This window comes from Bos mutus, chromosome 7, assembly GCF_027580195.1.
Source record: "Bos mutus isolate GX-2022 chromosome 7, NWIPB_WYAK_1.1, whole genome shotgun sequence".
NCBI classification, from domain to species: Eukaryota; Metazoa; Chordata; class Mammalia; order Artiodactyla; family Bovidae; genus Bos; species Bos mutus.
This window is the reverse complement of record NC_091623.1, coordinates 82,894,597-82,918,277: the sequence shown is the minus strand read 5'-3', so window position 1 is coordinate 82,918,277 and position 23,681 is coordinate 82,894,597. Positions and strand designations below refer to the sequence as shown.

The following is a 23,681-nucleotide window of genomic DNA, read 5'->3' as shown; positions in this document are numbered from 1 at the left end:
GGTTTCGTTAGTGTTTGGGGCTGGGAGAGGGGGTTGTTCATCAGATTTACCAGGTAAAAAAAACTGGGCAACAGCTTATATTTGAGTTTCAGATACACAAGTAACTTTTTGGTACAATTAAGTCCCAGACATTACATGGGATTACACTTATTCCATGCATCCCATTACATGTTTACCTGAAGTCCACAAGGCAGACCCAAGCTTGAGATGAGACCCCGGTTAGAAGGATAGGACTCCTAGGCCTTGGTCAGTTGTGTGGATCCAAGCCACAAGCCTCACTCTCTGGAGGGCAGCCCATGTCCCTTCCCTTTGCTTCCGGGCTCATACCTGCCCCTGCTTGTCCTGTGCAGAGGTGGCAGTGCCGGGTCACTCAGGTGGCAGAAACTGTTCTGACGCTGGGCTCTTATTCTCCAGGCCCCAAGGCTCTGGTCACCTCAGTGGTGGAGGGTGAACCCCCAACCTACACAAGCCAAGTGTGAAGCAGGGTGAATGCTGAGTCTGGGCCCGTCATTACATGGCAGCGAAAGCCTAGGGGCAGGGGGAACGGGTCCCAGGAGCAGAAGGGCTGGACCCCCAGGCCTGAGGGTTATGGCAGGTTGCAGACGCACCTATAAACGACCAGGAAGTGTTTCTGACTTCTGACACAGAGGCTGTGTTACCATCACTCAAGCTTTAAAGCTGCAGCTAAATGTGGGTGAAGAAATGAGTATGTCTTTGTTCCAATAAAACTTTTATTTACAAAATGGGCAGTGACAAAGCCTGGCTGGAGGCCTTGGCTGCGGGCTCTGGGGTCTCCACACTGGCTGGTGGCTCCTACGGCCTGGGCACCAGCACCTACTGGGTTCAAAGGACACACAGCCCTGGACACCACCAGCATGGAGGACACTGCCCGGGAGCTGGAGCTCAGTACCCCCAGGGCCTCTCAGCCCCAAGTGTGCCCCCGGGGCCCTTCCTACCCAGAGCCCAGGTCCCTGTGGCCCCTCCCCCTAGTCAGACGACCCAACAGGAGGCCCCGGGAGCTTCCAGGCTCAGAGGGGCGGCTGAAGTCTCCCGTTGTGGATCACATGCCCGTCACTAGAGCCTGTGCCCTTGCCTGGGTCCCACCGACCTTGGGGCCAAGGAGAGGTTGGTCCTTGGGCTTCTCATAAAGTTGCTTTATTTAAATTCCAAACAAACCAAAGCAAAGAGAAGAGGTGACCCCAAGTCAATCCGTCCACTCACAAGCCGGGACCCTGAGTCTCTGGCCTGCAGGCGGGGCAGGCAGGCTAGGGTCCCTGAGCAGCGTCTGGCCCACGCGGTGCCCAGGGACGCGAGCCCGGCGGCCTCCCTGGAGGCGGAGATGGGGTGGACGGCGCCGGGCCACGCGGCGCCCGGAGGTAGTGGCGGCGGCAGACAGTCGGGCGGCTGAGGTAAAATTTGTAAGTTTATTCGCAGGGATGTAGTGTCAGGACTCTTCGGTGCCTGAGTCATCCTCATCGTCCCCGAAGCAGCTGTCAGCCTCAGCCTCGCCATCCTCATAGTAGTCGTCATAGAAGAGGTCGGAGCCCTCGTCCGGCACTGGGGCCTTGGTCTTCACACAGTACTCAGCCAGTGTGGTGGGTACCTTCACGCCATCCCGCTCTGCATCCACCTTGGTCCCCAGGACCTGCTTTCTGCGGAGAGACACAGGTCAGCCTTGCTGTGGTCGGTGGCCCCAGACCCGCGCAGGCGCTCCCGTGGAACAGTGCAGGGCACCCAGGGGTGACACCAGCACCAGGGGGCGCCCAGAGCAGACGGAGCCAGATCCCTCAGGGGACAGCCCATGTGTGCCCCAGAAACCCAGGGGTTTCTGCTCACACACAGGTGCACACGCACACACATGTGCACAGAATGGGGTGACCATGGGCTAAGGAAGAGGCGGAGCGTGGGTTCTGAACCAGGAAGGTGTCAGCTCATCAGGAAGAGAAACACAGATCCCAGCTGCTGAGGAAAAAGCTGGGTCAAGTGGGAGCAGCCAGGGTGCTGGGCCAGCTCTGTAGGCGGGGGAATTGCTCAGCACCGCAGGGGAAGGCCGGCCACAGGGTGGTGCCCCCGGCAGATGCTCAGCACACTGCCGCCAGGCCGGGTCCCAAGTCCTCCCCTCTCTTCACTTGAGTATCTTGCCATGACTGGCATCACGTCTTCTGCATGTGCTTCCCCACTGGGGCTCTGACTGCACCTGCTGCCCCTGGGGTCCCACCTTCCGACGGTGCCGCTGGGCTCTCTTGAGCTCTCGCCGTGAGGTCGCGAGGCTGGCCCACAGGCACGGGTCTCTACAGCTCCGCAGGCACAGCGACACAGCAGGTGAGTGTGGGTGCTGGTGAGAACAAGGACTCATTTCTCAGGGTAAATGCTGGGGGTGGGGGAAGAGACTAGGTCGTCATGGAAACACGCGTCTGACCTACTTGCTTTTCTAAGACACAAAGAACAGACCAAAAACCTCCTCAGAAGAGACTTATGAAAGAGTTAAGTTTGTCGTGACGTAAGTCACAAGTCCCAGGAGAACAAGTGAGAAAGAGCAGTGATCACAGACCAGCTCACAGGACACAGCAGACACAACCAGGTGGAATGTGCAGGCCCAGGGGCGCTGTTGGCACGGCCGGCACTCAGGGGAGTTTTGTATAGACTCTCCCGCCAGGTCATGTACCCTGCTCACAGGGGAGAGAACAGGAGGCCAGGGTAATGAGAGCGCTCCCCTGGCCAACTCCTGACAGATGCACTGCTTTCATAGCCAGGAAAAAATTACTTTCCTTAAATGAAGACCTTTCCTAAACACGCTGATCCCACCCGGCTTTGCTGCCTTTAGAAAATGATTCCAAGTCTCAGAACTGCAGCGCCAGTGAGACTCACTTTCAGGAGGTGAGAAAACAGACCACCTTGCACAGCTTGGGCCTGGTCACACATGGAGAACCCACTCCTGAGGAGACCCGTGGGGAAAAGCCAAGGGCCAAGCGCACATGATCACGCCCCAGTGTGCAGGGTCTTCACACAGGGCAGAGCAGGGGTCGGGAATCACTGCCCTTCTAGTTACAAAACCAGGGAAGGTGGCAAGACCCTGCTGAATCCTGGCAGACAGCAGGGTGTGTGAACTCCATGTGAGGTACATGCCCTCACACCACACACACGAGACACACACACATGCCCCACAACACACACGGCATGTCCACATGTGACGGTACATACGTGGACCACACGCTTCATGAGAGAAAAATCCTGGCCTTTCTGGCAGGAGGAGGAGGGCCCAGACCCCTGGGCCGCTCACCGGATGATGTCCGTGTACTCGCGGTCCTTGCCTTTGCTCTCTTTCCACTTCCTGTACATCACAGAGGCGTCCACGTTGGCTGGCGAGAAGGTGTTGGGTTCGTTGAGGAGGGAGATGACACTCAGGAGGATGGTCCTGGAGGAGCAGGAGTCGGCGTGGGGGAATCCATGGCCCAGAGTACTGCCTGGGAGCCTCCCACCCTGACCCTCATCCTCTGCCGCATGCCTAGCTCCTGGGATAGGACGTGGGGTGGGCAGCCAAGGCCAGGACCACCTTTGCTCAGGTGAAGCAGGTTTGTCCCCTCCCCAGGGTGTTCCTCCTGCAAAATGGTTTCCCCAGGCCACCCACGCTCAGACCTGGGCTGAATGAAGGGCGCTGGGTGTAAGGCAGGGTGAGCGTAGCCCGCAGGACAAAGGGGACTGTGTTCTCTGGGGCTCAAGGAAGGAGGGGGGACCCCTGGGGTAGGCAGACAGGATTCCCCGAAAAGTGAAAGTCGCCGTGTCTGACTCTTCGCAACCCCATGGACTATACAGTCCATGGAATTCTCCAGATCAGAATACTGGAGTGGGTAGCCTTTCTGGTCTCCAGGGGATCTTCCCAACCCAGGGACTGAACCCAGGTCTCCCGCACTGCAGGCGGATTCTTTACAGCTGAGCCACAAGGGAAGTCCAGGATTCCCTGAGAATGTTACCAAAGGTGGGTGGGGTAGTGGGTGGCAAAAGATGGGGGAAAGGCTGGCAGAGACAGGGCGTGTGTGTGCAAGGACAGGAAGTTGCGCTCGCCCCGTGTCCACCCCCCAGGGCGGGCCTGTCTGATGCCCTCACCTGACATTCTGCGTGGGGTTCCACCGCTCCGAGGGCAGCTCCCCGCTCTGGGGGTCATCCACCGGAGGGTGGAGAATAGAGATGCAAACGTCCCCAGTCTGTGAGATATGGGGGGGCAGGGAAGGGTCAGCACCCACATGGCTCCTGTCCCCATGCCCCCCTACCCTCACATGGCCCAAGGGCATGCTCACCTCGTAGATGTTGGGGTGCCACATCTTGGTCAGGAACCGAAAGGCGGGAGGGGAGTAAGGGTAGTCGATGGGGAACTTGAGGCGTGCCTGGTGGGGGGAGAGCAGGGGGCTCAGTGAGTCAGGCCACCCAAGCAGTTGGCCTGGGACCCGCCTGCCTCTGGCACCCCTCACGGGCCTGGGGTGTTCATGGAGTCACCTGAGCCAAGCCGACCCTGGTTCCTGCCTTGTTGCCAGGTGTGGGCAGCCCTGGGGAGCAGCTCCAAGGCCTGTGGTGGGACCAGAGCCCGGGGCTGGCTACCTGAGCACCATGCTGGGCGCCCAGCCTCAGTCTCCAGCTCGTGGGGAGGATTAAAATAGATGCGTGTTCACTAGGCAGGCACTGGGGGTGGAGATGAGTCAGCGCCGGGCCCTCTGCCTGCAGGTGTCAGCCCTGGGGTGTCAGAAGATAGCCGGGAAGGTCATGGGAAGACAGAGGAGGGCCCCGGGGGGAGATCTGTGTCCCCGACTCAGCCTGTTTATGCCCCAGTCCAGGGACCCTGTCAGTGCTTCAGGCTCTCGGGGCCCCATGGGGCACCTCTGCTATGTCCCCTCTCCTCCTATCATTGGAGAATCACCCTCTAGGATAGGAGACACTGGGGTCAAGGGGGAGGCTCTCTGTTCTGGAGTGAGCCAACTCTGAACTCAGGTCTCAGACCCTGCCCCATCGTCTCCTGCAAGCCCAGGGCTGGGTTTCTAAGTGACAGCCCGAGCCCAGCTGAGGCCTCTTCTGCCCCAGGCACCCACCAGGTCCCAGAGGTGCCTTCACCACTGTGTCAACTGAGGCTCGGTGGAAAGTAACATGCCCAGGGGCGCACAGCATGCAGCTGTGGAGGGACTCCCCGACCCGGTCTCTGGGGCACCCCTCAGCACAGCACACGCTTCCTGGGGCCCCTGCAGCTCATAAGGGGGAACGGGTGAGGCTGGGCGGCTGAGAGGGAGGCACTGAGAAACCATGGTGACCCCCAGGCACTTCTAGCACCCATGTCCTCTCCCCACTGAGCACCCAACCACAGTGTGACAGGAGGATCCAAGGGTGGCAGAACCACCGTGGGTCCCTTGCTGCCTTCCTTAAGGCCAGCCGACAGCAGACAGGATCAGATGCGCCCCCTCTCCAGGCCATCCTTCTCTAGAAAACCAGGCTTATACCAAAACTGCCCGGGAGGCCCTACCCACAATCCCTTGCAAACAGTAGGCAACAGCCAGAAACCCAGGTTCGTTCTTTTCAGGCCAGAGTTCTGGCCTGGCCTTAGGTAGGACTCCCTATTCCTGCTCTGAGCGGGGCTCTTATCCTCACAGTCAGCTGCTCCCAGAAGCAGACAAAAGGGGCTTGTGGGAGGGGGGGCTGGTCAAACCATTTGGTGATCAGCCCCAAACGCAGGCCCTGTGTGGAGAAGATGGACTCCAGATCAGACCTCAGCCTAGGGCTGTCAACTTGCAATCCCCCATCCAACTCTGGCAACCAGAGAACCTCAACCAGGGATCACCCCAGTAGTTCAGCTTGCTCCCTTAAGGCCAACAGCAGGCTTGGCTAAAATGCTAGCCAAGAGTGCAAACACAGACATCTGCCAGGGCAGCACCAGCCTGCCCCGCTCCCGCCCAGGCCTCCCAGCCAGGCCCACTGGGACCTTGGCAGGCAGTGACCGTGTTCCAGCCGTGAGTCCAGGACCCACCTCCCTCGCAAGGCAACCCCCTGCCTTATCCCCCTTGCTTAAGCAGCAAAGTCCTTTGATCTGGGAGATATCCTCCCAAGGCCACATCTGGACTCACAGCCTGTTCAGGTTTTGGCCTGAGTTCTAGTCCACACTGGACTGAGACACAGCCAGTCCCAGGGACAGCCCATGCCTCACTGCTCCCAATAATGGTTATTAACAGGGAACTGCTCAGAACTCAGTCACCACAAAGGGCCTAGGAGCGGCCCAGAGCAAGCAATTCAGGCCCCAAAAGCTGCTTGATCAGCAGGACAGGAGAAACGCCAGCTAGGCCACAGAGGAGCCAGAGCTTCTGAGGCCGGACCTGTGTGGGTTCTGCAGTGTGGCTCCCAGGAACAGAACAAAATGTGGGCACGAGGATCGAACGGAACAGGTTATGTAAAGATCATGGTGAAGCCCAGAGGACCTGGCCCACTGCTACTTGCCAGGGTGGCCGCTTTCCAAGCCAATCCTGGCCGCCAAGCCCATCCAGGCCTTTGTTGGAACCCGAGCAAGCGGCCGAGCCAGCCCCCAGGCAGCAGGCCTCCCTTCCCTTTCCCGAGGCCAGGGCTCTTCACAACAGTGCTGGCCGGTCCTGGGGAGGCCTCTTTGTCTGCTCTGGGCAGCAAGTACAGGCGGGAGGAGGGGGGCGGGCACCAGGGCCTGGGGGAAGCAAAGGCCATGCACCCAAAGGGACAGGATGGTCCCGGGTCTCCCCACTGGAGGCTTGAAGTGGCCTTAGGGGACCTGGCGCTTCTCAAGGACTCTTGGGGCTGGAGAGGAAGAGGGGGTGACCGAGGGCCCTCAACACACCAGAGGAGACCAGGCAGAGGAGCAAGGGGAGGGGACCCCGCGAGAAGGAGGAGGAAGAAAGGAACCCCACGAGGAGCAGGGACAGTGGGAGTGGGCCCTGCCAGGGGAGTGGGGAGGGGACAGAGGTGGGGGAGGGGGCCCGAAGAGCTGGAGAAGGGGTCGCCGCCCCTCCCACCCCGCCGCTCACCTTGAAGTAGCCGCCCTCGTAGTAGGTGTTGGGGGGTCCGAAGATGGCCACCTCCCAGTTGTACAGGTCGCCCTCGTCCACCAGGGTCACCCGGAAGCCCTCCACCGGCTCCTCTTGCAGCCCCTTGAGCTCCAGCAACAACGCCTTCTGCGAGCTGGGCACCAGCGGCCGGGCCATGGCGGCGGCGGAAGGGCCCGGGGCCCGGGGCGCGTGGGGCCGGGGGGCCGCGGGGCCGCGGGACGGGCCGGGGCCGGCTTCCTCCTCTGCGCCGCCGCCGCCGCCTCCGCCGCCTCCGCCGCCGCCGCCCGGAGCCCCCGGGCGCTCCACTCGCTCTGCGCCGCCGCCTGGTGCTTGCCTCCGCTGCCGCGCCCCGCCCCCGCCGAGTGCGCCTGCGCGCCGCCCGCCCCGATCGCGCCTGCGCGCCCGCCCGCGGGGCACGCCGGGAAGCGACCCCTCCCCCGGCCGCCGAGCGCGCCGCCGGGAGCCGGGGGCCGCGCGCGCAGGCGCTTTGGCGCTTCCGGTCCCCTGGAAGGCCGCCGCCGCCCCGGCTCGGACTAGCTCCCTGGACGCCTGTGCGTGGGGCCGCGGGCAGGGCAGCGCTGCGCCGCTCTGCCCGGCCCGCCGCGCTTTTGGGGCCTTTTTGTGACGTCCCGGCGCGGGGCGGGGCCGGGCCGGGGCGGTGCCGGCGCGAGCCTCAGTTTCCCCACCCGGGACCCGGTCCGGCCGCCCCAGACGCTCGAGCGGGGAGGGTTCTGTCGCTCGCAGCCCTCTCCCCACTCGGCGCGCCTTCTGCAGCCTTGACTCGGCACCCGTCCCACCGGAACCCCAGATCAGAGTCCTGATTCTAGCTGCTCCCTGGGCCCGGACACCCACTCAGATCTGGATGGGAGTGTAGGGGTAGGGCGTGGCTTCCATCCCTGCACGTCCGCAGGTGACAGCTCTCCATGAAGGTGGGCTTGGCACCCTTGGCCCTTGGTGGCCTCGTGGCGGGGGACCCGGGCTGCCAACAGCTGCACCAACACCTGGGGCAGGGCTGAGCCTCTTCCTTCTCCCAGGTGCCCTGACATCTGGCCCTGGGCCGGTCACCACTGAGGACAGGCAGGTAGACCTGTCTGGGGGAGGAAAACAAAATGTCATCTGTGGGGACGAATGGAGGACTCTGAGAACCCTGGGCAGAGTAGCAGCTTCATCAGTACAGAGGGCTCTGCCCTGCACCCTGTGGGACCTGGAGGGGACCCTCGTCTATAAACCGGGCTGCACACCTTGCTTTGTCTAGTGTTCTAAGTGTTTTCTGTTCCTCCTTCTCTGCTCATAGCATCAACATCATAGCATTGGCTGCACCAGTTTGTTGATCAGTAGTAATTAGAATGAATTATGATTCTTCTAGAGAAGTTTGCCAACATACACCCCACATCACAGGAGTTTTGGGGTGGGTGGGGGCTCAGCTGGAAAATGTAAAGGGTAAAGGGAGGTGCCAGGTTTATGGACCCTCCAGCCAGTCCCCCCCACATAAGGCTGTGTCGCTCCAGGAAAGTCCACACCTTGGACTCTGAAACATCCTGGGGTGGTGGCCACCTGGGGTTTCTACTTGCCTGTTTTCCAGCCATAGCACCTCCATTTTCCTGTGGAGGTACCCATTTTTAGCCTGCAAGGTTTGAATTGGACTGACCCCTAGCCCTGGCTGCAGAGCTGGGTCATCCAACCAATGTCCTAGGGCCCCTGGCTGGAGTGGTTCATTTGGGGACAGCATGTGACTTGGTCTTTTTCTGGGGACACGATGCTGGTGTGGCTGAGCTGGGAGAACTTGGGCCTGCAGCTAAAGGACCATCTCATCACCACGAGGCCTGTGAAAAAAGTTGGTCCTCAGGAAGGCTGAGCTGCCTGATGGGAGCGTGCTGATGATCCTGTTTGTGCTCTGGATCCAGCCATGCCTGACCTCCCCTTGCAGTAATGCAAGTAATTAAATTATTTCTTTTTTTGTTAAGCCAGTTTGAGTTGAGCCTTCCATCACATGCCATAGAAGAGCCCTGAATTCAAATCTAGGTTCTGCCATAAACTTGGAAATGATCCTCAAATGCTAAACCTTCCAGAACTGTGAGATAATGAACTTGTGTTGTTGTGGGGTTTTTCTGGGGTTTTGTTTTTCAAGTGGTTTGTTACTGCAGCCACAGGAAATGAATACCCTGGCTTCTGTGAGTGTAGATTCTTCCTCTGGAAAAGTGATTAATTCATGGCCTTCCATAGACATATTCAGGTACAGCAGTGAATAAAATTTATAAAAACCCCTGCTTTGGGGGAGACAAGAAGAAAGGACAGAAGCAAATTGTTAAGCAACTTCTGGTAGCAGTAATTGTTATGAAGAAATATAGAGCAGAGTGAGGCATTAGCAATAGGAGTGGAGCAGACAGGTTATTTTGGATGGGGATCGTTGGGGGAGGCGCCTCTCCGGAAGTGGCATTTGAGCAGAGACCAGAAAGGAGTGAGCCACGTGGGTCTGGAGGAATAGTGTCACAGAAAAAGGAACAGTATGTGCAAAGGCCTAAAGCAGGGACAAGCCAGACCAGCTGGATACCATGTGCCTGGCCCAGTGAGGGGACAGAGGCAAGAATAGACACTGAGGAGTCTCCCTGCCCAGCCTTCCTGAGTGCTCACTTTGTTCACAGGCCATGTGGTGACCAGATGGCTCCAGGATCCAGGCCCAGGTCTTCTCAGCACAGCAGTTCCAGGAAAAGTCCCAGGGCTGTGTGTCTTATTGGCCAGCTGGGAGTCACATGCTGTTCCTGAACCACTCACTGAGGCCAGGGTGCCTGGAGCACTGCTGGGCTGGTGGGGATGTGGACTGGACCAGGGTCGGGAGGACCAGGCAGGATGAAGCTATAATGTGCAAGCAACATGATGCAGAGAAGCGCCCGCTGACAGGACAGGGGAGGCACCCAGGCCAAGCCCCAGTCCTGGGCGGGGAGGCTTCCTCAGAGACCAGAAACTCTAGAGGAGCCTCAGGACCAGGGAGGCTGTCCGGAGGCTCCATCCTGGATGTGACAGGCCTGGGATGATCTTGGGATGTCCCTGAGGAGATGCCCAGCAGGTGGTTGGTTCTCTAGGGCTGGAGTAGAGCAGAGCTGGGCTCGAGATGTGAATTTGAGACTCCTTGGTGACCAGGCAGTAATTGAAGCTGCGGCCCCAGTGAGATGCCAAGTGAGGAGGAAGCATGAGTAGAGGAGAGGCCCCTAACAGAGCTCAAGGACACCTGCCTTCCCCTGGGAAGCTGGGGGAGAGGAGGAGACTTCTGGGGCCTGTGGAGTGTGGAAGGCAGGGAGGCCAGTGCCCACGCTGCTGCGAGGCCAGGTAAGCAAGATGGCTCAGCTTCCCTAGGTCATGCCTGTAAAGGTCAAGCCAGGACTTCTGGACCCAAGACCAGGCGTGATGGTGACTCAGGGGAGGCAGTGAGGGAAGGTGGACGGGACGGGGGACATGACCCCAGCTGGTGTCAGCCTCAGCCCGACCCAGGTGGGACGGGGGGAGTTGGAGGTTGGCCCTGAAGTGTGAGCTGCCCCCAGAGGTAGCTTCCCCTGAGGCAAGCAGGCCAGCTTAGACCTCTGGCCAGTCCTTCACTGGCCACGCCCCCGGCAGTCCCCCATTGGTTATCCCCTGGTGGTCACTGGCCACTCCTGTCCCAGAGGGGGTGAAGGTGTCTCCTGGGCCATGTGGCTCCTTCTCTGCAGTGGGGCAGCAGTGAGCCTCCTTAGCTGGGAAGAGAATCTGGTGGCACCAGTGACGGCTTCTACATACTGTCCAGCCCTGTTTCTGATGGCTGGCGACAGTTTCTGTCGCCCCGGGGGAACCACAGGTTACTGGCGGCTCCTGGGGCCCAAGAGTAATCTGTACGCTGTAACAGCTAATGCTTACTGACTGAAGCACCTGTGTGAACCTTCTGGTTATGGAACAAATGACTCCACAACTTTGAGACTTGAAACAATAACACTCATTCATTTACCCCAAAGCAGGAGCTGCCAGTCAGGTACCTCCAGGTGGCTTGTGCCTCCTCACAGCATGGCCACTGCATACCATGCCAGCACCCACAGGGGTACCTGTCACCTTTCATGATGACAGGTACATACAGCCAAGTACTGTCACAAAAGCCACCAAGCGCAAGGAGGGGGGGACTCAGTTTCCATTTCTTTCCTGCCCCTGGAGGGGGTTGGGAGATTTTGGAAGAGCCAGTGGGAAAAGAAAGGAAGGTGGGGCTGTTACTGGTTTATCAGTTACCGGCCAAGGGCAGGTGCTGGGAAACTGGAGGAGGCAAGCTGGTTCCTGCCAAAGGTAGCTGGAGAAAGGCTTTAGATTCCCTCCTTGTGTGTGGTCTCCCTCAGTCAACAGGGGTGGCCTGGATCCCATTTGACAGAGGAGGAAGCTGAGGCTGGACCTGCCTGCACCTGATCTGGGCTAGCAGTGTGTTTCCTGCAGAGTCCTGGGTCCAGGAAGTGATCCCACTGGTGGGAAGGGGACACTCAGGTACTTGGTGACTGTCTGGTGTGCCTAGATCCTGGATGGGTTCCCTGCCCACCCCCCCAATCCCATGGTGTTGGAGGTGGTGTGGGTGTGGGTGACTGGGGCTTGGGCCCTGTTGGCCCCTTGCTGGTGGTGTGACCTCTGCTCCTCTGGGCTTGGGTTTCACCATCTGCCAGATGTGGGCAGTGGTTTACCTTCTGCATAAGACAGTGGTGAGGCAAGACACTGCAGGCCTTGGACTTGTTGGCTGTTTCAGTCATCACCATCACGACTACCGGCCCAGCTGACCTCTTCCCTTGGCGGCTGGGGTAAATCGAGGACCAGAGAGGACCTGCTCTGGCAGGGGGTTCGGGGAGGGACGGCTGGGGGCCGCCCGTGCCTCCCAGATCTTGGGGCTGTGGGTCCAAGGCATCTCACTGGGTGTCCCAGTGCCCTCCGCTCCCATGAAGCCAAGTGCAGGGGCACCCTGGTTTCTGGGCAGCGGTGGGACTCGCTGGGGCTGGCTGGCGTTTCCCCGAATGGAGAGCGTTTCCGGGGACGTGTGCTGGGAGTGGTCACAGGCGCTTGCACACACATCAGGTCTGCCTGGGGAACAGACTTTATTTCTGCTCAGGAGAGGCGAACCTTGGTGAATGTGCGGGGAGGGACCCTTGCCCCCTCCCCCGCTGAAGGGGACTGAGGCACCATTCCAGGTGGGAAGCTGGCATGCAGGGACACCCCAGTCCTGGCCCCCGGAAGTGCTCCGCCCAGAAGCAGGTGAACAGGCCCTGAGGGCCCTGTATGTCCAGGCGGAGGAGGAGGCGGCGGCGGAGGGCGGGGCTCAGCCCACGGGCTTGACCTTAGCGATGAAGAGGGCCGCGGCCTTCTCCAGGAACTCCTCCCGGGTCATGGGGGCGCTGGGTCGTCGGGCCACCAGTGCGCGGTCCATAGCCAGCGCCAGGCTGTCGGGCCCCAGGCGCGAGCCCGCCTCCAGGTAGCGCGCGGGCGCGGTGTCGTCGCTGGCCTGCAGAGCCCCCTCCAGCGTGTCGAGCACGGCCTGGCCCAAGCGGCGGTCAGCCATGGCCAGGCCCGGGTCCTCCAGCAGCCGGTAGAGGGCGCCGGCGCGTGCCACGAACTCCAGCAGCACGAAGCAGGTGAGCATCCCCGCGCGGAACACGGCCAGCGGCACTGCCTCGTGGTCCCGGCACTGGATCTTGCGCAGCAGTGGCGCCACCACCTCCTCGGGGGCCTCTCCGTCGCGGCAGATGCGCTTCAGCAGCTCGCTATACGTGCGCCCATCCAGCCCCGGCTTCTTCTTGCGCCCGCTGGCGCTCAGGCACTCGTAGGCCACACCAACGTTGTTGTTGAAGGCCGTCCTGAGGGCGGAGGGGGCGTCGGCTCGCACTAGAGGCCTGCTCCGGCCCCCCAACCTCAACACACCGGCCCCTCCTGCCTCAGGTCCGTTCCACCAGCTGTGCCCTGACCTGGAGCGCCCTCCCCCAGATCTCCCCACGGCTCCACCGAGTCTGTGCTCAGCCGTCTGTGTTCAGCATCATGTCTAGGGCAGTACCCTCCCCGACCGCCTAACCCCTTCCTATACTTATCTTCACGGAGTCCTCCTGAGTTCCCTCCTTCCCGTCACATGAGCTCAGGAGCCTATCAGGGAGTTCATCTGTCCGGTCACTCATTACAGTCCTAGGGCCCACACCACCACCTAGGAGCTAGAGAAACGGCTGCCAACGGGCTCCTGCCCACGGACTTTCCACCTTAGAGGTGTCACTGGGCAGGACTGTCCCTACCTCTTAACTGAGTTAACTCATTTCACCTGTGCAGGCCCTGAGCCTGTAACCCAGGGTGTGGCTCAAGCCTGCTGCTGCTGCTTTGTAAGTTTATCTGAAAGTGGTCACATCAACCCGGACACACTGCTTCCTGCCTCCACAGGTCACATCAGGAATGGCCCCAGTGCCGACACTACTTACTGCTTGCCTCACGAAGCCATGAGGTCCCCCTCTGCCGTGACCTGGCCATGCCAGGAGTTTCCCAGGTGGTCGTGTGTGGGCTTGGGTCAACCTGGGTGCCCACTCCAACCCCTCCCTTGGCAGCCAGCACCCTGCCGCAGCTCTAAAGCAAAGAAGTGAGGCCTGAGGCAGCTGATGGCCGGGCCAGGGGTCCCACAGAGAAAGCGGAACCCCACGGCTCACACTCACCCTTTCTGAGAGCCTGGCTCCACTCTTATCTGTGAGACACGGCATGCCACCCGCCTGTACTGGACAGCATGGGTGGGAACCTGGTCTACACTGGGCTGGAGCAGGGCGGGGTCCAGGAACAGCCATGCTCACCCAGTGAGCTCCAGGGGTCAAGGCCCCTTACAGAGGAGGAGCCGAGGTGCAGAGGGGAGAGGGTAGGACCTGGGGTCTTGCCCAGCTGGGATTCACTTCTCAGTTCTAGGACAATGTGCTGGGGCTTTGGGGTTAGTGAGAGCACCCTGTGAAGTGTGGGGGTGCCAGACCTTCCCTTTGCACAACTGGCACTGCGTTAACTGCTGCCACCTCGAAACAAGCCCTTGTAGGAACTTCTGTTGTCAGCTCCTTTCCCCAGGACAAGGGTCTCTGGTGGGAGCAAGCCTGGTGGTGATGATGCTGGGGCCAGCTTGGTGGCCGTGTAGCAATTAAGCCCACACCTAGATCGTGTCCCAGACTGAGTCAGGAACTGGGAGCGGCTTGGCTGGGTGGTCCTAGCTCAGTGTGCAGCCAGGACCCTGGTGGAGCCCCCTCCCCTGAAGGCTCCCTGTGGAAGCCCCTCCCCAGGGGCAGCATGAACACGCTCAGGTTATGGTGCTGGCCCCCTGAGTGGGTGACAGGCAAGGTGGTGATGCGGGCTGGTCTGGTTTGATGTGTGAGGCAGCTGCCTGAGGTTGTGAATACAGGAGGCTCTTGGGGGTATCTTGGCAGCAGGCTGTCCCACCCCCGAGGGCATGGCCCACTTCCCATGGAGGGTCCACTCCTGCAACCCTGGGTGAGCAGTGCCCTGTTGATTCTGCAGCAGCTGTGAGGCCACTGAGGTTTCAGGTTCCTGTCCCTGTGGCCTGACAGCTCATCCATCAACCACTCAGCTCTGCCTGAAGTCTCCCCCAGGAACCTGGTCAACCAGCCAGTTGTTCTGAGTGACTCAATCGCCCTGGAGTTGGTCAGTGCTGTTCCTGGCCGGCCTAGACCTGTGCCGGTTCTATCCACTGTGCCATTTTTCTCATCTGGAAAATAAGGGTTCTAACCTGTGTCTCAGGATTCTTGGGAGGACAGAGATTAGTTTTTGTGCCTGGTGTGAGGCTGGGGTCCCACGTGTGCTTGTCACTTGCTGCCATGCAGCCCTGTCCAGGTGCTGTTTACCATGGGCTCCCAGCCTTGTGGGCAGGAAGATGCATAGCAGGCAGTGATGGCCCAGGGAGGTGAGATCATCAGGGGAGAAGACAGAGGAAGGCCACACCCCACCTTGAGGCCGTTCTGGGGGCTCCAGTTGAGAGGGCGCACCCACGCGGTCTGCCATCCTGGGCTCTGGTCCTCAGGCTCCCCCATGTCAGCTCCCACACAGAGGAGTTTACAGAGCATGTTGGGCATTTGTTAAAAAGAACCAATTTATGGGTCATGTCACAGAAACAGGGAGACTTTTCCGCTGTAGACAGGGGGCTCTCGACAGGGTGACTCTGTCCCCAGGGGACACTAGTAATGATGTCTGGGGGCAGTTTTGTTTGTCACCATTGGGTGGGTGGAGGCCCAGGAGGCTGCTCAACACCTGCAGGACCCTCTACAGAGTGACCTCCCCCACCCACACAATGTCAGAGAGCCAAGGGGGAGGGGCTCTGGTTCAGTGTTTGAAGAGATGGGGTCCTCTCCTTGCTCACAGCCTTTTCCTTCATACTTGCCCCTCTGAGTCACGCGGTGTAAACCAGGGTGGCCCCCAGCATCACCAAATACCAAGTCGACCAGAATTACCAGCGCCAGCACTCAGCTGGGTGGCCTCGCCGGGACCCTGGACCCCCGCGCGGTCCGCGCCCCTCCTGCGCCAGACGCAGCCGTCTACAGTTCCCAGCACGCCCCGCGCTCGTGCACCGGCGCCGAGGGTGGGGAGCCGCGCGGAGCCCGCTGGGAGTTGAAGTCCGGCTGCAGCCCCTACCCGTCCAGGCCCGGCCCAGCCCCGCACCTCTGGGAGTGGTGAGCCAGGCGAAGATGCCACAGTGCGCGGCCCAGGCGCTGCTGCTGCAGCAGGAGCTGGCCCGGAGGCTCCCCGGCGCCGCCGTTTGCAGGAGACCGCAGGCCCATGTTCTCGAAGTAGTGCGCCAGAAAGGCGATGGGCTCCTCCGGTCGCGCCTCCAGCACCTTTAGCAGGGCCGCGCGTAGCATCTCCGTCACGCCGACCTGTCGCAGGAAGTCCTCTTCACTCTCGGCCGTCGCCGCCGTTCGGGGCACCCCCGGCCGGCCGCTGTCTGTGAAACTGGTTGCCTGTGCCACCGCCTGCCGCCGCTTCTCCACTGCCGCCATCTTCGCTGAGGGCAGAGGGACCGGAAGCGCTGCCATATCTCACAGTGCGCTGCCGCTTCAGAGCGGCCATCTTGGTTAAGGGCAGAGGGCACCAGAATCTCGCTGAGAGACTCTTAAGAAATGACCACGGCAGGGCACCCTTTTCCCTAGGTTCTAATAGGCACTGTCTCCAGGTTTCCTCTTTATGTGTGCTGCTTGGCTTTCCTGGCTTAGACGTGGAGCTTAAATTTTGCCAGACTCCAAAATGGACCCCAGGAAGGGCTTGGTTTCAGGTATGAAGCCGATTGCTTGCCATCCTGGTAATGGGAGGGTCCTTTCTTAGCCTGGTCCCCTAGCAACAGGTCTCCTTGGTTACCAGGAAGCCCTGACAAGCTTGGGCGGGTGGCTCCACCCCCACGCCGGGACTAAGCGCCGCTCTCACCCGCTTTTTTGAGGGCAAACTCGGAGGCTTTGTGCTCAGCCTGGTCTTCAGCCTAACCCAATCTCTGTGTGAGTTTGTAGCTCACCTCGTGCGGAAAGGCTCCCTCTCCCCACCAGGCTGGGTTAGGGCTCTCCTCTGCGCTTTCGCTGCCCTTATTCACGTGTACGCGTTCGTAGAGTGAAAGACTATGGTGCCCAGTTCCCTGTCCCAGCCTGCTACCTTTCGTCACCACCAGAGGGCGCTTTCTCATGGCGCATCTTCTATAGCTCTGAAAGTGTTAGTCACTTAGTTGTGTTCGACTCTGCGACCCCATGAATTGTTTTGTAGTCTGCCAGGCTCCTCTGTCCATATGATTATCCAGGCAAGAATACTAGAGTGGGTTGCCATTCCATTCTCCAGGGGATCTTATCGACCCAGGGATTGAACCCAGGTCTCCTGCATTGCAGGCAGATTCTTTACGGTCTGAGCCACCAGGGAAGCAAGCCCTAAGCCCTTTAGCTCTAAACTCTTACAAAGGTCCCCAGTTCCAGAAGGTCGAAACCCGTGGCATCTACAGCCCTTCACCTCCCGGTATCATGTCCAGCCTCTGTCTCAACCCCTGCCGCCACTTCCCCCGCCACTTAATCCCCAGCCACCCTAAAAGAGTACATACAGTTTCCCTTATCAAGCACCCTTCTGTTTCTTTGCCTGTGCGGTCCTCCAACAAGTACTTTTCTCCTCTTCTTTTGAGGACTCCTAGTTACTCTTGCCTGGAAAATCCTATGGACGGAGGAGCCTGGTGGGCTGCAGTCCATGGGGTCCCTAAGTCGGACACGACTGAGCGACTTCACTTTCACTTTTCACTTTCATGCATTGGAAAGGGAAATGGCAACCCACTCCAGTGTTCTTGCCTGGAGAATCCCAGGGACGGGGGAGCCTGGTGGGCTGCCGTCTATGGGGTCGCACAGAGTTGGACACGACTGAAGCGACTTAGCAGCAGCAGCAGTTACTCTTTAAGCTTCAGCGTTCCCACATGCAGGGAGGGGCCCCAGGCAGAGTACACGCCTCCTTCCCCCGGCCCTGGCCACGTGGGACTGCGGTGGTGTCTGTCCTTCCTTGCCTCTCTGGGAGAGTGACCTAGAGCAGAGGATGGTTGGAGCTGTGCGGAGGATTCCCAAGTCGTGGGACCAGGACAGAAACCACTAAGGTCAGACTAGATGCTCTTTATTTTCCAGCTCTGCACCATGGAGGGTCGGCTCCCCAGGGGCCCACGGAAGGGACACCCAGCCAGCTGGGGAGTCTGGATGTGCCGGCCATCAGGGCAGGGAGCCCATGGTCACTGCCTGCTGTCCAGAACGCTGCCCATGTCCTCTAGTCACAACCGAGTAGAAGGAAAGTCTCCCTTCGTATGGTCTACGCAGGGTGGGGGTGTGAGGCCCAGGTCATCGGCTTGTGGGCTGGCAGCGTTTCCACAGGTGGTAGGCGAGGAACACCAGGAGAAGGAGCCCCAGCGCCAAGCTGCTGGTCCACAGGGCAGCTGACATCGTCGGGGAGCCTGGAGAGAGAGGCATCTGGAATCCTGCAGCCCTCTTCAGGCTTGGGGAGCAGCCCGGCAGAGCCTGCTAAGGGCTCACAGATTGACCAGTTTCCCTGAAACTGTACAAAGGACTTAACAGTTTAAAACACCTTTGTGAAATGTACAGAAATCCCTGGACTAGCCAAAGGCCTTGTGTGTTTAGTCACTCAGTCGTGTCTGACTCTGTGACTCCACGGACTGTAGCCCACCAGGCTCCTCTGTCCATGGAATTCTTCAGGCAAGAATGCTGGAGTGGGTTGCCATTCCCTTCTCCAGGGGATCTTCTGACCCAGAGATGGAACCCGGGTCTCCTGCATTGCAGGCCAATTCTTTACCATCTGAGCCAACAGGAAAGCCCCCAAAGGCCTTTAGAGCAACTCTTTGGAAAGGTACCTAGGACCTTGTAGTTAGAAGTGAGCAGTCCAGGAACTTCCTGATGGTCCAGTGGCTAAGCCTCAGCACCCAGTGTAGGGGACCCAGGTTCCATACCTGGTCAGGGAACTAGATCCCACATGCCACAACTAAAGATACTACAAGCTGCAACTAAGACCAGATGCAGCCAAGTAAATAAATAAATCGCCATATAAATATTTTTTTAAAAAGTGGGCAGTCCAGTGAGGGGCCCCTCACCACAGCTGCATTTGAAGTGTGACCAGTCTGGGTGGACAGCACTGTCCATGTAAAACACACATTGCATTTTGAAGACTTAGTCTGAAAACAAACTTCAGTCATGCTTCTTAATAGACTGCATGTTGAAATGATAACATTTGAAATATATTGGGTTTGATGATATATCGTCAAACTTATTTTTTTTTTTTCCCTCCTGAATGTGGCTTTCAGAAAAACTGGAATTACTGATGTGTCTGTGTCTTGTTTCTATTCCACAGGCTGTAACAGTCTGTCGAGTTTACAGGGTTTACAAAATGCTGTGACAGCTGCAGGGTCCCTGAAACTTAGTTATCGCCATGCAGGCAGCTGTGACTTGTGACCCTTAAAGGGTCAGGGAAGCCCACTAGACAGCTGAGGATACAGGCTGACTAGCAGGGCACTCCTTGTCTAAGGCCTGGACACTAGGCTCCCCTCCCTCCCAGGCCCCTGCAGTCCCCAAACTCACAGATTTCCGGGACCACATACAGGTTGGCCATGTGGCCCCCAGGGTCCAGGCGACACTGGAACCAGCCCTCAGGATGGCACCCGGACCACAGCATGCTCCTGCTGCTCAGCCAAGCTTGGGCCCCCGCCTCCCACGTCTCGTAGGCCTCCAGCCCGCCAGGGGCCTGGGTCCAGCGCACGGCCATGCTGGGACCACAGGGCACCTCGCACAGCAGCTCTAAAGCCCCTGATGCTGACGACTGGTGGATCTCCGGGAGGCACGGCCTGGTGGAGCTGTTGCTGGACGTGGCGCCAGGACTTGCGGGGCCAGGACTCGCGGGGCTGTAGGTGGAGGCCAGCTCGGGGGAGGTAGTGATGGGAGGCTTCGGGGGCTTCATGACAAAGGACTCTGGGGTGGTTGTATCAGTGGGCTCTGGGGACGCTGTGATGCTGGGCTTTGCAGGGGTCATGGTGGGCAGCTCTGAGGAGGTGATGCTGGGGGGCTCCGGGGAGGTCAGGCCCTGCAGGACTGGGAAAGGCAGCAGCCATTTGTTTTCTACCTGCTGCCCAGGCCCCTCTCCTACCTTCCTCTCTCCGCCTGAAACACATGGTTGGACCTGATCTGCTCCAGGTCCTGTCCTTCACTTGGATGAATTGCAGGGTATCCCAGTGGGTAGGAGCAGGATCGGGGTCTGACATGCCCCCCCCCAACACACACCAGCGAGTGTCTAAATCTGTTAAGAGGCATGAGAGCCCCCCATCTAGGGGCTGGGCTGCAGAGTGATGCAGGCATTGGACTTTATTATTATGGGGCTAAGGGGGGAGGAAGGGGGGGGAGGAGGGCCCACCTAAGGAACAAGGACATGCCTAAGTTTTCTTTCTGTACCACCTTGTGGTGCAGATGAGAGACTGAGGGTCTTCCCACCCCACCCTACTTCCCTTACCTCAGTAAGGGAAGGCCAAACCTTCCAGGCCCCCAGTCATTAATGTGAGTTTTGGGGTGCCCTGTCAGAGACCCAGTCTGTGCTTGCTTGGTGAGAGGCTGCCACAGGCTTGGTGATATGGGCGGGGTTTGTCCCAGAAGAGAGCAAAGTAAACAGTAACCTCTGACGTGAACTGACCACCTACTGTGTGCCAGCCCCCACATTAAATGTTTTCATTCATTCAGCAAGCATTTATTGTGCACCTACTATGGGCCAGGCCCCCAGGATAACAGTTATTCATTCATTCATTCAGGATGTATCTACTGAAAACCTACATGCACTGGGCCCTGTTTTAGCCTCTGGGGACACAGCCATGAACACATTCCTGTCTTAGTGAAACCATCAGCAGGGGAGACAGACGATGGAAAAAGCGAGCACACAAGTCGGATGTTGATAAAAGGTGTCAAGAAATATTCAACAGGGGAAGAGAAGAGGCCTGTGTGTGTGTGTGTGGCGGGGGTGGTGGGACCTCTTGGGCAGGAAGATCAGGGCAAGCCTCACTGGGAAGGAGACCTCACTGGGAAGGAGGGGGGTGCGGGAGCTGTAGGGAAGAGCATTCCCATGGAGGGCACAGAGATGCAAAGGCCCTGGGGCAGCAATGCCCCTGAAGTGTGGGAGGAACTGCAGTGTGAGTGAAGGGGAAGAAGGGAGGGGGATAGGGCAGGTGTGCAGGGCCCTGTAGGTGGGTGCAGCCAGCTTGGACTTTCACCTGAAGGGAGGTGGGAGCCCCAGAGGGCTGTGGGCAGAGGAGGAGCAGCACCTTGGTGGGCTTGGCTCAGGGTAGGTGCGCTGCAAATCTGTTGAATGAATGAACCAGTGAGAAGTAGCCCCCTGGCTGCCACTGGAGGCCAGGTGAAGGATGGAAAGTGACTTTCCCTCCAGCTGGTGGTGCGAGACCTGTCCAGGTGGAGACCCAGCGGGTGCAGGGAGGAGCCAGGACTCCCAACGAGTGGCCAGGCAGCCATCCAGGGCTCACCAGAGACTCAGGTGCTGGGCGGTGTGACCTTGTCCACTTCCCCACGGGCGCAGGCTCACCTGGAATGGTCCGGTGGCGGGTCAGCTCCCGGCCGGGCAGCCTCATGGTCACCTGGCAGTGGAGGGTGCGCAGGCTGGAGGTCTCTGAGGTGGGCAGCAGCCAGCGCTGGGTCACTTGGAACAGCGAGTCCTCGCCTTCCTGGGGCTCCTCAGTCACGTTCGGGAGGGCTTCCACTCCCTCCAGTTCCCGATCCCCCAGGAGCAGGGACATGGAGAGGGTGTCAGGGCCAGGAGGTGTGACGTTGTGGGCCGTGCAGGCCACCTCCTGGTCCCTCCCTGGCACAACGGCCTCAGGGGATACAGTCAGCTGGTCAGGGAAGGCTGTGGGGGAGGGGAGGAGCGGGTGAGCTGAACCAGGAGGTTTAGGGCTGCGCCTGGAAGAGGTGGCGTGGAGGTGGGGCCTGGGGTTCCTGGAGACTGCTGGGGCACCGGGACAGGCGAGACCCGCTACGACAGCCTGTGTAGCTAGAGTATAAGGTGTCAGAGCGAGTCCAGAGCGGAAAGGGCAGGGGGTGAGGTCCTGGAGGATCGGGCGTGGATGGGGGAGAGGGATGCGCGGAGAACGGGGACTGCAGAGCGACTCTGGAGGACCTGCGAGGCGGGCTAGGAGCTGGGACGTGGTGGGCAATCCGGGAAGCGTTCCAGGCGGAGGTGGCCAAGGGACGGAGGGAAAGCAGGGCTGCCGGCCCGGGCCCCGAGGGCGCAGAGGCGGGGGGAGGGGCGGGGGCTCACCAAACAGCAGGAGCCGCACCCGGTGCTGGAGGTTCACGTCCCCACAGGAGCCCACGCACACGCGGGTCCCCGCCGCAGACAGCGAGGCGTTGAGCACGTACAGGATGCTGAGGCCCGCGCTGGACTGTACGGCGCCCAGACTGGTGTCCAGGCCCCGCCACACCACCGAGGCCGCCCTGCCGTCTGCGCAGGTCATGCGGCAGGTGAAGTTTCGCGACTCGCCCACGGCCATCGCCACCTGGCTCTCAGGTGGATCCACTTCCAGCAGCCCACCTGCGGGCAACCGCGGTCTCAGCTCCGCCCTCCTCCTCCCAGGTCCCTACGTGGGGTTCCCCATCACCTCCCCAACCTCCGCACGCGCGTCTGCGGCCCCTCCCCGCTCACCGCGGCCAGGCTGGAGCAGCCCCAGAAGGAGGGGAAGCAGGAGGGCGCGGCCCCGTTCCATGCTCGGCCAGGCTCTGTCCCTTGCCCGTGGGGGCGGTGGCTTAAATAGTGGCGTCCCGGGCTCCTTCCCGCCGCCCCGCGACCCCGCGACCCCGCTTCCTCTCTTCCAGCTGCTCCCCGGGGGTTTCCCGAGGGGGTTTCCCACTCTGACCCCCGATGACCCTGGAGGCGACAGAGGGGAAGGGGCTGGGGGCGAGAGGTGCGGGGGCACGGTAGGGGAGCGGCCGAAGTCGGAACAGGAGGGCAGAAGGCCTGGGCCGGTTCCAGGCCTCGCTTTTAGAAACGCAACCTCGGAAGATGGAGGCAGGAGAGGGTTGACGGTGCAGGGGCCAGGCCCGGGGTTGGCGCCCGGTTCGCGCCGTCGCGGGACTCTCGGTCTTTACTACCCGGAGCGGCCGCACGGGGGCGATGGAGAGCAGTCTCCTGGGAGCTGGGGCGGCCGCGCTGGGGTTCTCCTGCGGTGGATCTCCCGGAGAAGTGTCCTGACGGAGCGGGGGAGGTCCCCCAGGGGTGAGGATGTTGTGGGGTGGTGGGGTCTCTTGGGGGTGATGGGGCTGCGGCCCACGATGCCTAGGACACCGCACTACCCCCCTCTGAGCTTGTCTCCCGTGCGCCTAATGGGCAGGCAGGATGGGAGCCCGGGGCCACGGAGCGTCTTCCGAGGAGACGCCTGGGAGGGGACCCACAGCAATCATCAGCCAGGCCCGAGATCCTCGTGTCCCCAACGCCTGAATCCGTCTGCCCTTTCCGTTGTGTAGACCACCCTCAGCCTGGTCCTGGGTTCTCTCAAGGCCATTCACCACCGGGCACCAGAGTGGATTTAGAAACACCCTCTGAGCATGCAGACACTCCACGGCTGCCCCGTGGCAGAGGGAAAAACCCAAACTTCAGGCCACGGCCGGAGCCTGGGCATTTGGCAGCCTCCGGACCTAGCACATGCCTTCTCTGCTGGGCTGTGTCCAGACGCAGCCTCCTGAGTGGGAAGGGCCCCAGCTAGCTTCCCCTCCCCCCACTTCCTCCAAGTCCTTAGAGAGGTCAAATGGCTGATGTCATATCCCCCCTGTACTGGGAATAGCCGGGGCGGGGGGTGGGGGGGTGGGTTGTCTGCTGTGGCCTGTCCTGTGACCCCAGACTCTGAGCACAGCAGGCACGCAGAAGGAAAAGGGTGGAGGGTCCTGGTTGCCTCCTACCCCCGCCTGACTTTAGGTGTGACTTGTGCCTCAGTTTCCCTGACTTCAGAGTGAGAGGACCTGCTGGGAGATGCCAGTTTCTAAGCACTACCAGCTCTGCCCATCTGTGTTCTCAGCATCTTTTTTTTTTTTAACTTATTTGACTGTGTGGGGGTCTTTTGTTGTGGCTCTCAGCATCTTCCGT

At 60.1% G+C, this 23,681-nt stretch overlaps 3 protein-coding genes across 9 annotated transcripts; all 3 read right to left on the bottom strand.

Moving 5' to 3' along the window:
- Window positions 1-1,139: 1,139 nt before the first annotated feature.
- On the bottom strand, window positions 1,140-7,395 carry CDC34 (cell division cycle 34, ubiqiutin conjugating enzyme). Of its 7 annotated transcripts, none has more exons than XM_070374227.1 (6): window positions 7,023-7,384; window positions 4,296-4,382; window positions 4,105-4,202; window positions 3,281-3,415; window positions 2,219-2,335; window positions 1,140-1,652 (listed from the first exon to the last, which is right to left on the bottom strand). In XM_070374227.1, the coding sequence occupies exons 1-6, from the start codon at window positions 7,197-7,199 to the stop codon at window positions 1,445-1,447; spliced, it is 822 nt and encodes a 273-aa protein (XP_070230328.1). In that variant the 5' UTR covers window positions 7,200-7,384; the 3' UTR covers window positions 1,140-1,444. The 7 variants fall into 7 exon arrangements, with proteins under 7 accessions (XP_070230328.1, XP_070230329.1, XP_005892793.2 ...); XM_070374229.1 differs by having other exon boundaries at window positions 1,406-1,648; XM_070374228.1 differs by lacking the exon at window positions 4,105-4,202 and having other exon boundaries at window positions 1,140-1,648; window positions 7,023-7,394.
- Window positions 7,396-12,111: 4,716 nt separating this feature from the next.
- TPGS1 (tubulin polyglutamylase complex subunit 1) lies at window positions 12,112-16,077 on the bottom strand. Its single transcript, XM_070374226.1, has 2 exons — window positions 15,708-16,077; window positions 12,112-12,886 (listed from the first exon to the last, which is right to left on the bottom strand). Exons 1-2 carry the CDS (start codon window positions 16,043-16,045, stop codon window positions 12,352-12,354), a joined length of 873 nt encoding a protein of 290 aa, XP_070230327.1. The 5' UTR covers window positions 16,046-16,077; the 3' UTR covers window positions 12,112-12,351.
- Window positions 16,078-16,680: 603 nt separating this feature from the next.
- MADCAM1 (mucosal vascular addressin cell adhesion molecule 1) lies at window positions 16,681-22,308 on the bottom strand. Its single transcript, XM_005892732.2, has 5 exons — window positions 22,248-22,308; window positions 21,864-22,136; window positions 21,132-21,452; window positions 19,136-19,642; window positions 16,681-18,000 (listed from the first exon to the last, which is right to left on the bottom strand). Exons 1-5 carry the CDS (start codon window positions 22,306-22,308, stop codon window positions 17,888-17,890), a joined length of 1,275 nt encoding a protein of 424 aa, XP_005892794.1. The 3' UTR covers window positions 16,681-17,887.
- Between the last annotated feature and the right edge of the window lie 1,373 nt (window positions 22,309-23,681).